At 56.7% G+C, this 16,480-nt stretch overlaps 2 protein-coding genes across 2 annotated transcripts in view; one reads left to right on the forward strand and one right to left on the reverse strand.

Moving 5' to 3' along the window:
- NUDT1 (nudix hydrolase 1) overlaps window positions 1-5,244 on the reverse strand; it is an 8,303-nt gene extending 3,059 nt beyond the window's left edge. Inside the window, exon 1 of the mRNA XM_007943029.1 lies at window positions 5,093-5,244. Within this exon, the coding sequence (XP_007941220.1) occupies window positions 5,093-5,244 (152 nt within the window). The remainder of the gene's footprint in view (window positions 1-5,092) is intronic.
- A 1,960-nt stretch (window positions 5,245-7,204) lies between these two features.
- Window positions 7,205-11,394, forward strand: MRM2 (mitochondrial rRNA methyltransferase 2). The gene is made up of 3 exons (XM_042781150.1): window positions 7,205-7,254; window positions 8,628-8,911; window positions 10,952-11,394. Exons 1-3 carry the CDS (start codon window positions 7,205-7,207, stop codon window positions 11,392-11,394), a joined length of 777 nt encoding a protein of 258 aa, XP_042637084.1.
- Window positions 11,395-16,480: the final 5,086 nt, after the last annotated feature.

The following is a 16,480-nucleotide window of genomic DNA, read 5'->3' on the forward strand; positions in this document are numbered from 1 at the left end:
CCCGCCACTGGTCTGCTTTACACAACTCACAGGGTTGGTTGGCTTGCTATGCAAATGGACTTTGCAGGGACACAGAAAGGAGTGGTTAGTTTGTGGTCCTGCTGGGAGGGCCCTGCCTTAAAGTTACAAGGAATTTGCTTATATAGTAAAGCAAGCAAAAGCTGGAACCTGTGTAAGATGGAAACCTGTCACAGAAGGAAAATTCAAGTACTCCCCAATAAAGAGCGATTGAAAAGGGGAAAGATGTCACCCTGTCAAAGCGGGAAACTTGTGAGACCTGGACAAACAAGGCAGTCCCGCCAGGTCCTGGCTCCTGCAGGTTTCACTGGGTGAACAGCCAACCACACAGGGCTTCAGAGGTGAGGAGCAGCAGAGGTGAGGCAAGAAACCTCCTGAAGAGCTGGGGCACTGGGTGTGGGGACGGGCCCAGGAGGAGCCCATGGCAGGGCCGGTGGTGGCAGCAGGAAGCTGCTGGCAGGGAAGCAGCTGAGAGCGGAGCAGGCTGCTATGTGGCCGCGCTGGGCCCGTCAGCAGCGCAGAGGCTGCCAGCCAGGAGGCCTGGTGGTCACGAGGGGGTTCTGTCCCGAGGGGCCTGCGCGGCTGAGAGAAGGGGCTGCCTGCTTGCTGGCCGAGTGCTGGCCTGCCCTGAGAAGGGGGGTTGTGCTCTCTGCTCAAGGAACCTTCCAGACCTTGGCCGTGTGCTCCCTGCTCTTGATCCCGAGCTGCAGCCTTAGTTGCCTAAGAAGCTACTCGACTGAGTACAGTTTGCTCAGTGAGTCTGTGTGGTCACTGCAGTGAACTCCCGACCCAGCGATGCTGGGTGCCGGTGGGGGCGGGGCTGGTGGACAGTGGAGCTGGAGGAGGAAGTGTGTCTGCCCCTCCCCCAGCCTGCTTGGTGCTGCTGGGATCCCCATCCCCTGGGACTTCAGAATGGTCCCAACACTGCACTACGGGGCCTCCCTGCCCGTGGGGTTGTCAGGGTTGTGGGCCAGAATGCCCTGACCCCGTTCCCTGTGAGGAATGCCATGGACCGAGAGCACCCATCCTTTAGGTCACCCAAGTCCCCAGGAGGCACCCCTCCTTCAGGCCCCTGCCCCCCCCGTGGGTGGCTTCTGAACCCCTGATGCCAAGGGGGCCCCATGGCCCAAACAGCTGCTCAGCGTACCCCCGTCCCGGACAACGGAGGCTTAGTCAGCCTGCAGGGGCCCTGCAGTACCTCAGCTGTGCTGGGGCAGCCCTGGCTGGGGTGCACCTGTCCCCAGGCACGGCCAGGTCCGGTGTGTGCAGACCCCTGGGCCTCCACTGTCACTCTGTCTGCCACAACACATCCTGTTCCTCCTGCCCCTGCCAGAAACCTGGGGAGCTGGGTGTTTCATAGCAGGCTCTCGCCCATAGTGATGGTGCAGTCACTGCCAGGGTCCCTACACACCACAAGGCTGGGTGCCGGTGACATGGGCTGGGAGAGCAGAGGCAGCCCACGGGAGGGGAGGCCGAACCCAGAGCGAAGGGTCCTTAGTGAATCCAGGCCTGTCTGGGAGCCTGTGTGGTGCCCTGCTGCCTGTCTAGGCTGGTGGCAAGCGGCCCCTGGTGCCTGGCTTCCAACCCCAGTCAAAGTGCTAGGCCTGTCCTGCCTTAACGCAGCTACGTACAGGCCCCGTGGAATGGTGAGGTGCCCGCTGGCCGGTGGCCCAACGTGAAACCAGGACAGCAGTGTTTGCCAGGAGAGTCTCCGGGGAGCAGGTTGTCTCTAGGGCCATTGTCCTCCTGGAGGCTGCCAGGTCGCCCGAGAGGAGGAGCTCCTGAGCTGGCCCCCAGCCACCCAGCCCTGCTGCGCTCACAACACCCTGAGAGCACCGACCAGGACGCCTCCCATGCAAAGCACAGTCAGCCTCGAAAGGACAAGTGAGACCTTTGCAATAAAACCGAGGAAGCGCTCTAATTAAGCAAAAGGTCAGAACAGCAATGAAAATCTATTACCAGACCCATTCTGTGATTTGTGGTGAGAGCAGGCAGGAACAAAGCTGCAGGTGACAGGGTGCGTGGCAGTGAACACCTCGGGGTCCAGGCGTCTCAACCATGTTAGTCCCCAGTGCCCAGCACAGGTGCGGCCCAGCCCTGCTGGCTGTGGTCTGCTCGTGCACCTACCCACCCCCCATTCACCCACCCGTCCACCTGCTGGTTGGTTGAGGAGCCCTGGTGGAATCATGGTTAAGCACTCAGCTGCTAACTGAAAGGTTGGAGGTCTGAACCCACCAGGTGCTTTGCAAGAGAAAGATGAGGTAGTTATCATCTGTACAGACCGACAGCCTCGGGAACCCTGTGCCGCAAGTCTACTCGGCATCACAGAGTCACAGTAACTCAGAACAGACCCCACAGCAATGGGTTTTTACAGGCTGGGGATTCAGAAGAACCAAAACTCATACCTCCCTTGTGGGAGTTTAAATGAGTACCGCTACTAAGGAAAGGGGAGCTCTGGTGGCGCAGTGCCTAAGGCATCTGGCTGCTAACCAGAAGGCTGGTGGTTCAAACCCACCAGCCACTCCTCGGAAGGAAGGCTGGGCAATCTACTTCTGTAGTAATAGCACCTCGGAAACCCAAGGAGGGGTCGCTACGAGTCGGGTCCAACTCCACGGCACATAACAACCACTAAGGAAGAGTCCTGGCCAATGTCCCCTAAGGCTGAAAGCCCACAGTACTCATCTTGGGTAAGTGGGCCCCCAGGGAAGAGAAGTCATGGCACAAAGACCTGAGTCAGACTGTTCACAGCAGGCCTTCCAACAGCTCCACACTGCAAACGACCCAAAGGCCACCAAGCAAAAGGTGCCGTGTTCACAGCAGAGGACGATGACCATGCTACACAGCTGAGTGACAAAGCTCACAGGGCTGCAGTGGAGCTGAGGGGAGGGGACACTGCTCTCCGGAGAGAGCATCAGTGAGCAAGTCGGGCAGAGAGACCGACGGGGCTTCAGTGCGGGAGGGAGAGGCCGGGGAACTGCAGCGGGATGAAAAGTTTGGAAGCAGGAAGTGGGGAAGGCTGTCCAACATGGGAATGTGATTCACGTCACTGGAAGCAGGAAGTGGGGAAAGTTGTCCAACATGGGAACATGATTCACGTCACTGCCAAACACGTACGACAGGCTGAAACTGCCAGTGTTTGCTTATACACCACCACGAGAAACATCTATTAACGTTTTTTTTTTTAGTTTAACAAACCTTCACTGTAAACTGTATTTTCTACTTCAAATAGGGCAGAGGAGAGCATAGCTTCGTGGGTCAGGGCAGCAGCGGTTAAAGCTGACCGACAAGATGATGGGCTGGGCTCCTGACCCCCGTCCCAGGGCTGCGATCCTGTTTGGAAGTGGGGTGTTGATTTGCTCAGTAAACCCTCCTCAGCAGGGTGAGTTCTAAATCTCACCACTTCCGAGACAGAAGAATAGATCTCACGCAGACACGCCCCATGGAAGATGGATGCCACGTGAAAGTCGAGACGGGAAGGAACCAGCAACGTCAGGGTTGCTGACCAGGAACCCACCCAGCTGAGCCCCCGACCGGGATTTCAGCTGCCACCGCTGTGAGAAATACATCTTTGTTCTTTAAGCCACTCCTGTGTGGCATCCGTGCGACAGGAGTATTGGATGCGCCTTAGTTCGTAGTCATGTATCTGAGCGTGCACTTGGTATTTCTTCCTGTGGTTGGGATAAGAGTGTTCGCAAAGCCAGTGGCTATGGCCTCTTCAGTCATCTCCCTCTCCAGGAGCTTCCTTAGTGCATGGTGGGGATTTGTTCTCCGGTCCAGGGACAGTGGCCTTAAGGCTGCCATGTTTTTTTTTTTTTTTTTTAATTGTGATTTGGGTGAAAGTTTACAGAGCAATTTCATCTTCCATACAGCAGTTTATACACATTCTGTTTCATGACACTGCAGTTCCCCACAGTGTAATAGCTCTCTTCCTACCTCCTTCCTGTGGTTATGTCTTACCTGTGTCCTTCTTTCCTATGCACTCCTGCCCCCTGAGCTGTCTTCCTATGTAAACACTGTCCTTCTGTTCTCCCACGATTGATCGCTCCAAGGAGTGTATCTACCTGATGTAAGTGTTCACCCCACATGCCTGTCTATTGTTTGGCTGGAAACCATAGGAGTATGTTCAGTTCCAGACCTGAAGGATAGCCGGGGGCCATAGTCTCAGGGGTCTCACCAGGCTCTTTAAGACCAGCAAACCTGGTCTTTTGATGATTTTGAGTTTTGTTCCACATTGGTCTCTCTCCCCAGGAGCTCCTGCAGATTCTCCTCCGAGTGGCTGGCCACCTCGTGCTTCTGGCCTCGTGCTCATAGAGGCTGAGGACCGCATGCTCTGCCGATCCCCCGACTAATTGTTTCCATGCATCTTGGTTTCCTTCGCTCTTCTTTGCTCTGAGGCTGCCAATTTTTTGCAGAATAAAAACAACATTAGCAGCAGCTAGCGTGCGTGTAGAGCCCTGCGACGCCTGTATTTGTGACTTTGTTTTGTCCCCACAAACGTGTGAGGGCAAGAGCAGCATGGCTGCTGCAGAGAGAGGCTGCGTGCTCTTGGGCTCGGCTCCCACCGCCGGCCCTTCTCACGGGAACCTGGCCCCTGATGAGAAACCGCTGAAACTGCGCCGCAGGATGAGAGAAACGATGCCACCAGCTCCCCTGACTGGATGAGGAAATGGAGGGACCGACTGGCCTGCTGGCAAGATCGCCATGAAGCAGCCAACGGGCACTGTGCTAAATCTTTATGTGCATTTTCTCACTGATCCTCACAACTGCACTACTGGCGCAGGGGCAGTGCTGTTACTGTTTCTTTGTAATTTACAGGTACGACTGAACTCAGTAATGCGATCATTCTGATGACACAGCACAACCCAGCCAGGAGGCCTCTGCCAGCTGATGCGCCACAGCAAGGGCAGGACCCACATCATTCCCATACTGCAGGCGAAGAAACTGAGGCTCAAGGGTGATGGGACGTGCTCCAGGTCACAGAGCTCTCTGGGGGCAATCAGAGGCCTGCCTCTATGGCATGGAGCCTCACCCTGTGTGGGAGCTGGGTCTGTGGTCCGACCTACCTGCCTCTCACCTCTTGGCCCCCTCCTCGATGGTCTCTCCTTCTTCCACTTTGCCCCCGAAGCCGTTCCACCGGCCGGCCCCGAAGCCTCGCTTCTTCATGCCCAGCAGGACCCGCTGGGGCTGCAGCACCAGTACCAGCGTGTAGAGCCTGGTGGTGCCCATGGTCCCCTTCAGGCTGTGAGAGCACAAGAGGGCTGGGTGAGCCTTGATCGGGCGCGGGCGGGGCGTGGACAGAAGGGGGTGTGGATGGAAGCGGGCGCGGGCGGGGTGTGGATGGAAGGGGGTGTGCTGCAGGGGGCAGGGACGCACTCTGGCAGACAGCAGGGCGGCCGGTGGTCATTCCGAGCCTCTGCACGTGGCAGGTGGCACAAGGGGACCAGGCCTGATGTTGGTGCTGAGTTGCTTCTCAGTCACAGTGACCCCACTGACAGACGAGAGCCGCCCCATAGGTTTTCTCGGCGGTCATCTTTATGGAAGCAGGTCCCAGGCCTTTCTTTTGGCTAAGTTTGAACTGCCAACCTTTTAGTTAGCAGCTGAGTGGTGAACTGTTGCACCACCAGCACTCCTGAGACAGGGCTGGCTCCATCTTCCCTCCCCCACCCTTACGCTCTTAGGTACAGAGAACATGTGATCTCTTCTAAGAGGACTGTTCCCACTGGTGTCCACCCCCAGGAACCCAAAGCCCACACGCAGGAGCAGGAGGGCAGACCAGCCCCCAGGACCCCCTGTTCTCCTGTTGGGCTGTGCCTGTGGCCTTCTCACTACTCTGGGGTCCTGGGATCTGGTTCTGTCTTTGCTGCAGCAGGCCCTGTGGCCTGAAGCATGTGCAGCTTAGGACGGGGTGTGTCCACCCTGTAAGGCTGGGTCTCCTTTTTATGACAGCAGTTCGTATCCTGCTCAGAACCACTGCTGCTCTGGGCCCAAGCCCCCGAGAGGGCACTGCATGCACAGGAGCCCTCCCTGCACAGTCGAGAAGATGCTGAGGGTGACGGCCTAGCCTGGGTCTTTGCTGGAGGACCAAGGCCGGTTCTCCATGCTCCCACCCCCCAAACCTTCTGGGCTGGGGCCTACAATCGCACCCAGGATGGGATTCAGGACTCAGTGTAGGGTCCTCCTTGGAAGCTGTGGGTTCTGACGAAAGGCACCTTCGGCTAGGTCCTGGTAGAGGGCACGGTCAGGGAGGACAGTGGGTTCGTGGTCTCAGGCTGTCTGTGTCCCGTCCTGACACCGATCTGCTCATGCCCAAACTCGGACTTCTTGCCAACTTTGATGAGGATGATTCTAGTATCTAGTGGCAGTTTTGTGGGGGAAAGACCTGGCAATCCGCTCCCGTGAAGATGACACCCTAGGAACCCTATGGGCAGTTACACCCTGTCACGTGCAGTCGTGGAGTCGGATCCACTCCAGGGCACTCAACAACAATATACCTGGTGGAAGCTCAGAATATGCAGATAGGGAACACATTTAGCTGCCAACTGAAAGGCTGCAGGTTCAAGTCTACCCAGAGATACCGTGAAAGAAAGCCCTGTTGACCCACTTCCGGAAAATGAGCACTGAGAACCCTGCGGAGCTCGGCTCTACTCTGACACACATGGGGTCGCCACGAGGGAGCGTCGACCCTACGGCAGCCAGTTGGCTTACACTAGGCAGCGTGCTAAGTTTACAGAAGTCGCCCCATTTCATAGACTTCAAGGCAAGTCTCTGAATGAAGACGTGCTTTCTCCATCTTCAGAGGAGGAAAGTGACATCCAGAAAGGGTAAGTAACTTACCCGACGTCAAAACGCGGAGTCAGTTCTCCGACGCGGGTACCCTAACTTCAGGGGCTGCGTCGGCCCCACAGTCAGCCTCGTGGCCTCCGCGAAGAGTCACCTGCGAACTGCGGCTCCTTTCGAGGGGCTGTAAGACCACACCTGTGGAGCCGAGCTCAGGCAGCCCCAGCCTCGCCTCGCTCCCCGGTTGCCCGCGCGCGCCGGGCGGTAAGTGAAGGCTCGCGCGCAGGAAGTGACGGTAGAAGTATGGGCGGGCACTTCCGGCAGCGCAGGCGCAATCGGGGAACCGAGTCGGCTCGCGGCGCCGTGAGCGGCCGAGGTGTCCTAGCAGGTGTGGGCTCAGCCTGTGTTTATGGAACGCCTGCTGCACGCCTGTGCCCGCGTGTGGGGAAGAGGCGGCGGGTGAGAGTCACTTAGCGCGTCCCACCCTCTGAGCTTTGGTGGCCCCGTCGGCCACGCGGGCGCTCCCATCGCTTACCTTCTCGGGTTGCTGTGAGCATTGCTGGTAGTTGCTGTGGAGTCGACTGACTCACGACGACCCCGTGTGTGCAGACACGAGCCGCCCTGTAGGGTCTCCTTGGCTGTAATCTTTTACGGCGACAGGTGGCCCGGCTTTTTTTCTGCAGTGCCACGGAGTGGAGTCAAACTCCCAACCTTTAGGTTCTCAGTCCAGCGCGGACTGTTAGCATCACCCGGGGGCCTGCATTGAGGACTTTAACGAGATAATACACGTTACCGAGCGGTAGTGCTTGGGACACAGCGCACAATTCACGTTAGAGCCAAGCCTCAGTCCCGAGTCCTCGGGAGCTCCTCGTCTAGGCGAGAACTTTGAAGCACCGAGCGCGTGGCAGCGTGTCACGCTTGTGCTGAGGCGGAGGGAGAGGGCTCGGGGCGGCTCCGGAGCAGGTGCTGAGACCACGCAGCGGGAGAATGAGTGACGGGCACCGCGGCCTGAGGGCGGTGGGGCTTCTGAGAGGCTGGAGGTCTGCATGGCGAGTGGACCTGTCTCCCGCGACGCCTCTGGGTGCATTCCCAAGGCTAACGTTTTGCCTAGCGGTCAGCTGCCTGCTATTAACTAGTACTGGGAAAATTGTGGCTGCTGTATACGTGGTGACAGGTTTGATTCCTGCTGAATTAAAACACTTCAGGGCAAAAAAAACCTTCTTGAAAGGTGGGGACCAGGTTTGCTGGTCCAATAGAGTCGGGTGGAACCACTGAGACTATGGCCCCTGGCTGCCCTTCAGGTCTGGAATTGAACCCACACCTATGGTTTCCAGCCAAACAATGTACAGACATGTGAGTTAAACATTTACCTCAAGTAACCACACGCCCTGGAGAGAACAATCATGGGAGAAGGAAGGGCTGCTTATGCACAGGGAGACAGCTCAGGGGGCAGGAGAGTATGGAGGGATGGACACTGGGAAGAGGTAACTATGGGGAGGAAGTGGGAGGGGAGCTGTTGCATTGTGGTAAACTGTGGTCAATGACTTGAGACAAAGTATATGTGAACTGCTGTATGGAAGGTGAATTCACTCTGTAAATCTTCACCCAAATCACAATAAATAAAATAAAATAATAATAATAAAAAAAAAAACCTTCTTGAGTGGAGCGTAGGAGACCTGCTGTCTGGCAGGTAGCCTTGTCAAGTCCTCTCCCCTCTTGGGTGTCAGGGTCCCATCTCTACAAATGACTCCGTTGAACAAAGGGTCCCTCTGAGCTGGAGACCTGCCGATCTATGGACTGCCAACCTTCTTGGTTGTTTGTTTCCTTGACAGGTACTTGGAGCTGGCATGCCTGCCCCTTCAGAGGTTCCACACTGCTGTGAACCACCCCAAGGGCCGCACGGGCGCCGCGCACCTGTGGCTGACACGGCACCTGAAGGATCCGTTTGTGAAGGCCGCGAAGGCGGAGAGTTACCGGTGCCGGAGTGCCTTCAAGCTCCTGGAGATCACTGAGAAGCACCAGCTTCTGCGGCCCGGCCTGCGGGTGCTGGACTGCGGGGCGGCGCCTGGGGCCTGGACTCAGGTGGCTGTGCAGTACGTCAATGCGGCAGGCACAGGTGGGCGCTGAGCAACTGCAGGCGAGCCGCCGGGGGGCCAGCCTGGCCCTTTCCGAGGCACATACTGTGGAGTTGCTGGTCTAGTGATGCTAACGATAAACAGCACGAAAGACAGGGCACAAAGGTGCAGTAAAACCAGCAGCCCCTCCGATGACACCATACAGATGTTGTTGCTGTTGTCATGGTGTTGGATCCACCTCCTGGTGATCCCCGTGCGCTCAGTAGAACTACTTCTTAGCGTTTCAAGGCTGTGACTCGACAGGAAGGTCGGCAGGTCGCTGGACCTGTCATTGTTGGCCCCACCCAGGGACTTCACATTTCGATACAACATTTGCACTCTTCTCTGCACACACGGGGTCACCATGGGTTGGAATCGATGACTAACAACAGGACTGGTCAGAGCAGGCCCACTGTGCCCATTTCCTGGTGAGAAAGTTGAGGCTCAGGGGCCCTGGCTTAGGCATCAGCTCACAGGTGACAGGTCCGTGGTCAACTTGGGGACTTTGCTGCTGCCACTCTGGTGGTCATGCCTGTGGCTGGGAGGCCTCCCAGGGCTTTAGAACAGCCCTTACCCCTTTTTTGAGCCCAAGAACTAATACTGAATAAACGAACATCTTTGCTGCTCTTCCCACCACGCAGCCTCTGTAGACCCACCAGCCTGTGTCAGTGATCCTTGTCCCCTTGGTGTTCTTCAGAAGCAGGAACACGGTCCCGTTTAAGATGCAGGACGAAACGGCGGTAGCAAGGTGTGCGGATGAGCTGACAAGGGTTTCTTTCTTCCCAGCAGTTGCAAAAATGCAACCAAAGCCATTTGCCTTCAGTGGCAAGTTCCCAGGTTGCAGTAGATGGGATTAAGGAGCTCCAGTGAGGAAAGTGGGAAGGAGTTGACCTGCTTCCTGGAGATGAACTGTGAGGGTTTTACATTTCAGAAGCGAGGTGCTTTTCCAAGTACCTGGGCTTCCAGCCTTTAAACAGAGCAGCCCTTTAATGCGTTAGACTGAGCTAGCAAACTGTGACAGTACCCTTACAAAATGACAGTTACCTAGAGCCAGAGACCCTTCTCAGTGCCCAGAGTGACGGAGAGTCAGCACTCTGGGGCCTGTGAAGGTGGGGCTTTGCATTGGGTGCAGGGTATGGCGATGTGGAGGCTGAGAGCGGTCTGGGAGGGTGGGGAGGCCCATGAAACAAGGGGGTCTTTTTTGTATTATAATTGGCAGCACTGAAATAGGGGCATGATAGTGATTTTTGTACTTTCCTTTGTACCTGTCCACTTTCCTATCTCTGAATTTGTTTCAGATAGTTCATCTGTTGAAAGAAATTGGATTAAGCTGCAGTGGTTAGGTGCTGGATGCTAACTGAAAGGTTTGCACTTTGAACCTACCAGGCACTGTGGGAGAAGGATGTTGCAGTCTGTTTCCATAAAGATGACAGCCTTGGAAACCCTGTGGGGGCAGTTTTCCTCTGTCCTGTAGGCTCTGAGGGATCCCTCTAGGGTCCTGTGAGTAAGAATTGACTGAGGGCAATGGGTTTTATCAGTAGCACATTCTATTTTATCACAAAGATTAGTGATAAGCCTTTCTCGGAGACCTCCTCCTGCCCTGAGAAATAGTGGCAGAAGGCCTGGATGGAGCCCTGGGCTAGCTTGGCACTCTGGCAGCTTGCCACACTGGGTCTCAGTTTCCTCAGATGTGCCCTGCCACATCTTCACAGGGTGTGTCCCAAACCCACCGCCATTGAGTCGATTCCCTAGAGGATGGAGTGGAACTGCCTACAGGGTTTCCAGGGCTGTCAGTCTTTACAGAAGTGGACTGACTCACCTTTCTCCTGCAGAATGGCTATTGGGTTTAAACTGCCGAACTTATGGCTAGCAGCCAAACACCTTAACCACTGTGGCACCAGAGCTCATAGGGTGTGTAGGAAGTGGGGAAAGGCACGTTTGCACATGAACCCTTCTTGGTCCTGTGTCGTGTGGTCATTCTGTTGTGTGTGTTCTTGGAGAAAGATGCAGGGTGTAAGCAGCGTGTTCTCTGTTCCCCTTAGATCCCAGCTCTCCAGTCGGCTTTGTGCTGGGCGTAGACCTTCTTCACATATTCCCCCTGGAAGGAGCCACTTTGCTGTGCCCTGCTGACGTGACCGACCCAAGAACCTTCCAGAGGATCCGTGAACTGCTTCCTGGGCACACGGCAGATGTGATTCTGAGTGACATGGCCCCCAATGCCACGGGGATCCGGGGTCTCGACCATGACAGGCTCATTGACCTCTGCTGGTCCCTTCTGGACTTGGCCCCATGCATCCTGCAGCCGGGGGGTACATTCCTGTGTAAAACCTGGGCTGGAAGGCAAAGCCATCGGCTGCAGAAGAGACTGGCCCAGGAATTTCAGAGCATGCGGACTCTAAAACCCAGTGCCAGCAGGAAGGAGTCGTCAGAGGTATACCTCCTGGCCACACAGTACCGGAGAGGGCCAGGGTCTGAGCAAGAGTGAGAGCCCTGCCTGCTGGTCAGAAGATGAGTCCACACATACTCACCCCACGTGGGCCTGTGGGGTTTTTAGTGGCTTCTGTTCTGGGAGGCCAGGCCTGGCTTCGAGGTACCTTTGTGTGGACTTGAACTCCCAGCCTTTGGGGCAGTCGCTGAGTGTGCTGACTGTGCTGCGCAGGGGTTTCCTCCTGGTGGCTGGGCCCTTTTCAACTGCAGCTGCAACCAGGGGCTGCTGGGACAGTGGAGCTGTTGGCTGGGGGTACAGCAGGACACGTGGGGACCTTTCTGTTTTTTAAACCAAAAAGAGATGATAAAACGACATGCAGTGGCCACAGGATGTAGTAAATATTCGTCTTCTGGGTCATAATCTGTGAAGAGAAAGAAAGGGGTGAAGATGGAAGGGTGGAGAGACAGCAGGAGGGATGGGGCAGAGCAAACCGTCTCGGGAGGCGGAGATGCACCTGCTGCAGCAGGCGTGCTATGGGCCGCAGGTTTGCACCTGCTCTAAAGATGACCACGCGTGTTCCACCTGAAGGCAGAACCGGGGATGAATTCCATCTCTCTGGCAGATAATGTGAAACATGTCTATTTTTCCAGCTGTGGGGGTCCCCAGAGCAAGCAGGGAAGCCATTGGAGTGAATTTGTGCCTGGGGTGCACGGGGTGGGAATGCTCTGGTGTATTGAATTGTGTCCCCCAGGATCTGAGTGGTAAGCCCTAACCTCTCTGCCTGTGGTTACAGACCCATTGGGAAATGGGTTTTCTGTCTTACGACGATAAGCCAGGATTAGTGTAGGCTGTGTTTCGAGTCAGTCTCTAGAGATATTCCAGAACCCACTGCCATTGAGTCAATTCTGGTTCATGGCGACCCTCTAGCACAGAGTGGAACTGCCCCAGAGGGTTTTCAAGGCTGTGAATCTTTTCAGAAGCAGACTGCTTCATCTTTCTCCTGTGGAGTGGCTCGTGGGTTCAAGTCACCGACCTTTTGGTTAGCAGCCATATGTTTTAATCACTGTGCTACCCAGAGCTCCTTTTTTGAGATCAGAGAGATTAAATAAGGGAGAAGAGCAGAGATGGGCTGAGGGAGGTGCCCAGATAGACCTCTAAGGAGCCAGGAAGTAGGAGCTGAAGAGACGAGGGCTTCCAGGGCCAACAACGCCTTCCCCTGGAGCTGGGGCCCTGAACCTGGGCTTGGAGCCTCCTAGCTGAGGTAATGAGCGTGCTTCTGTTCCCCCGCTCTGGAGGACACGACGCTTGCCTTCTGCTGGGGACCTGTGTTGCTGTGATCCTACAGGCTCCGGAGGCAGTGAAGTTGCCCAAGCCAGCAGTGGTGGGTGTATTTATAGTCCGAGGGCACCAGATGCAGTTCCAAACAGGATGTAGACTATAATTTTAAGGGATTTCCATTTGGGTTGTAATTGACTGGAGGCAGTGGCTTTGGTTTTCGGTATTCTGGCTGAGCTCTGGAAGAAGGGGACAGGCAGTTAGGCAGGATTCCCACGCTCCAGTTTACAGAGCACCGAGAAGTATTAGCATAACTATTTCCCAGGAGGTCCAAAACCCAAACCCATTGCAAGCGAGTCCATTTCACCTCATAGCTACCCCCGTAGGGTTTGAGAAGCGGCTTGTAGGTTCCAGCCGCAGACCTTTTTGATAGCATACAGATGCCTTAGGCACTACGCTAGCAGAGCTCCTTGTTGTTGTTTGCCATCGAGTCAGCCCCGACTCATAGCGACCCCTCCTTGGGTTTCCAAGGCAATATCACTACCGAAGTAGATTGCCCAATCTTCCTTCCGAGGAGTGGCTGGTGGGTTTGAACCGCCAGCCTTCTGGTTAGCAGTCAAGTGCCTCAGGCACTATGCCCCCAGAGCTCCTTAGCAGAGCTCCTTAGAGATAAGGAAACGGCTTACAGATTCAAACACTGATTTGAACACACTAGTGACAAAATTCAAAGGGCAAAAAAAGTTTGGCCCTAGGAGGCCACCGTTGGCGCTGCTACTCCATACATTACGGTACAAGGCAAGTTCTTCCGATGTAGCCCACCCTGCGGTGTGTCGGGGGACCGTGTATCTGTCTCTGCCCTTCGGCCTGGAGTCCTCTCCCGGCGGTCGGCTCTGGGTTCCGACGTGGGAGCCCAAACCCCACCTAGCAGCGCGCGCTTGTGTCCCACCGGGTCTCGCGAGAATCGGCCGCACCGCTCGCGAGACGCGGGCGCCGGCCAGAGGAGGGAGATCCGAGCGGCGGCGACGGGCTGAGGCGGCCGAGGTGAGAGCTGAGAGCGGGCGCGGGGCTGAGCCGGGCTGCTCCTTCTCGGGCCCTGGTCCGCGATCGCCGCCCGCGCCCCGATCTGCCCTCGACTGTGGAGGTCCAGCCGGCCCCCGTCAGTCCTCGTCCCGGCACTGGAGCCTGGTCCACGCGAGCCCTGCGCTCCGACCTGCTCCCTTGTGGGGTCCGAGCTCGGTCCCGACCCCCGGGCTCCAGCCGACCCCCGTCCGTCCCTCCTCGTCCCGGAACCGGAGCCCGGTCCCTGCGAGCCCTGCGCGCCGGTCAGCCCCCTTGTGGGGTCCGAGCTCGGTCCCGCCCTCAGCCCCAGCCTGGCGTGTCGCTCTGCGGCCTCGCGTGCGGCTCCGTCCCCCGATCCCTCTCCCCGTGGGGCCGGGGGGACGGCAGGCTCTCCGCCTTGCCTTCGCCTCCCGGGTCCGGGTCCGGGCTCGTCCCCGCTGCCGGCCTCCCCGGCTGCTGCTCGCCCTTTGGGCGCCCACGTGTGGTCAGCTCGTGGCCTCTGCTCGGCCGTCGGACCGAAAGGGTCGGCTGGCACTGACCAGCTTGTGAGCAAAGCCCAGGCGGTGAGCCCGCGGACCGGCGGAGGGCTGCCTGGCCGTGGGCGCCGTGGGCGGTGCGCGGCCTCTGGGGCCCCGGCCGGACCGGCCCCTGCCGCTCCTCGCCGAGGAAAGCCAAGCGTGTGCACGGCCGGGTCTGACAGGCTTGGTCACTTCCCGCAGAGTGGCCAGAAAGTACCAATACTGGTCGCTGTCGCGGCGACCCCGACCCATGGCGACCCCGTGCGGGCCACAGCAGAACTGCACCCCGTAAGGTTGTCAGGGAGTGACTTTTCCAAGTAGGTTACCAGGTCTGTCAACCGTGTGCACCACCCAGGTTGCTGCTTGTAGGAACTTGTGTTTCAGATGCGCTGTGTGGCTGACTGGTTAGTTGCTGTGGACTCTGAGTCAGGGCGCCCCCATGTGTGCGGGGTACCTCTGCCCGGGAGGGTTTCCTAGGCTGTGGCCTTTCAGAAGCAGCCAGCCAGGCCTTTCCTCCAAAGTGCCTCTGGTGGGGTTTGAACTGCCAACTCTTTGGCCAGTGGTCAAGTGCTTAACCCTTGGCGCCACCCAGAGACTCCTGAGTTAGACTAGTGTGATGAGCAGTGCCCCATGGTGTAAAGTGGTCTTGTGGGATGGCAAGGGCTCTGGTCATTTCTGTAGGTCTCTGCGGTCGCCTGTTCTGATGAAGAGGACGGTTGGGAATGCCCTATGGCCTCCAGCTCCGGGGCCCTGCTGGGAGCAGTTGCGCCTCGGGTTGGGTCTCGGACGAGGAGGGTGGTGTTTTCCATCCTCTCCACATGATGTCCATGTTCTTTTCATTCTGGTGTGTTCCATGTGCCATGTCTTCCAGCAGATGGCATTCTGAGAAGAGGAGGTATTTGCTGGCTTTTCCATCATGCATGAAAGAGGCCGCCCCGGCTAGTCTCCCTGTGCAGGAGTTGGGTTCCTTGCACTGCTGTGCAGCCTTCACCCCATAGGCCTTCGCCTGTGAGGCCCAACGCACTGGGAGTGCTCGTGCGGTCCTCTCCTCCGACTGTTTTTCCTTCATAGTGTGACTGAGGTGGGGGCAGGTGGAGCAGCCACCTTTCACAGGGATGGTCTTTGTGGCCCAGGAGACAAGCCCTCCACTAGCACAAGGCCCTGGCTCCTGTTGGATGGAGAATTGCGACTCACACCTAAGATTCTTCACTTTCTTCCTGTCTTGGGAGGTGAGCGCGGAAGGTGTTTTTCAGTCTAACACTGGAGGGGAAGCAGAGAGAGAGCAGAGTGTGTCATAGGTATTCCACCCCTTCTGCGTGCTCTTCACTCACCCCCGAGCTCTGCTGGTCCCCAGCGCTCCTCACTGGCTCATGGACACACGTGGCCTTGAGCCAGACACGCCCAGGGTCTGAGCCTGCCTCTGTCGCTTTCTGGAGGCTGTTGTTTCCAGAACTGGTAAAAGGACCGATTTCATCAGCCTGTGATGATGATGGCCATGCCCTGCATGCAGACATGCTCACTGTGATCCTCACAACAGCTTTGCAAACTTGGTCTCATTGCCTCAGCTCACAGATGAGCAGTTTTGGTCCTCAGTAAACGCCTGATACCTTTCTCGGTACCCGGTTGGGAATGGCAGAAAGCCCCACTGGTGCCATTGTTCATATGGCGTGGTAGTTAGCAGTGCTGTGGTCACCATCAACAGGGTCTCCTTGTTCTTGTCCTACTGGGAGCAAGTACAGCACTCTGACGGTCAGCAAGCTGGGTGGCCAGGGTTTGGAGGGGCATTGCCTTTTCGTGTGGCCTCTCTATGCCACCGTTTCTTTGCTGCTTATGCAGGAAGATGGATACCCACGTCACCTCCTAAGAATGTGGCAGTGGGCACCGGAATGTTTTAGGGCCTGAGAGAGCTGGGAGTCTCTGGGTGATGCAGGTGGTTAACGTGCTTGGCTGCTAACTGAGAGGTTGGAGGTTCTAGTCCAGTGGTGATCTACTTCCAAAAACCAGCCATTGAAAACACTGTGGAGCTCAGTTCTGGTCTAGCACTCACGGGGTTGTCTTAAGTTGGAGTCCACGCTGAGTAACTTTTTTTTTTTTAAAGAGAGCTTTAAGAGAGTGGGAGGATCCCTGGCAATACTTTGGTTGAAGCTCTTGACTCCTAACCAAAAGATCGGCAGTTTGAACCCACCTGCCTCTCCTCAGGAGAAAGATGAACCAGTTTGCTTCTGTAAAGACTGATAGTCTTGGAGACCCTGTGGGCAGTTCCACTCTGTCCTCTAGGGGCGCTGTGGGTC

This window comes from Orycteropus afer, unplaced genomic scaffold (genome assembly GCF_000298275.1).
Source record: "Orycteropus afer afer isolate SDZICR_OR568_19922 unplaced genomic scaffold, OryAfe1.0 scaffold00006, whole genome shotgun sequence".
NCBI lineage: Eukaryota > Metazoa > Chordata > Mammalia > Tubulidentata > Orycteropodidae > Orycteropus > Orycteropus afer.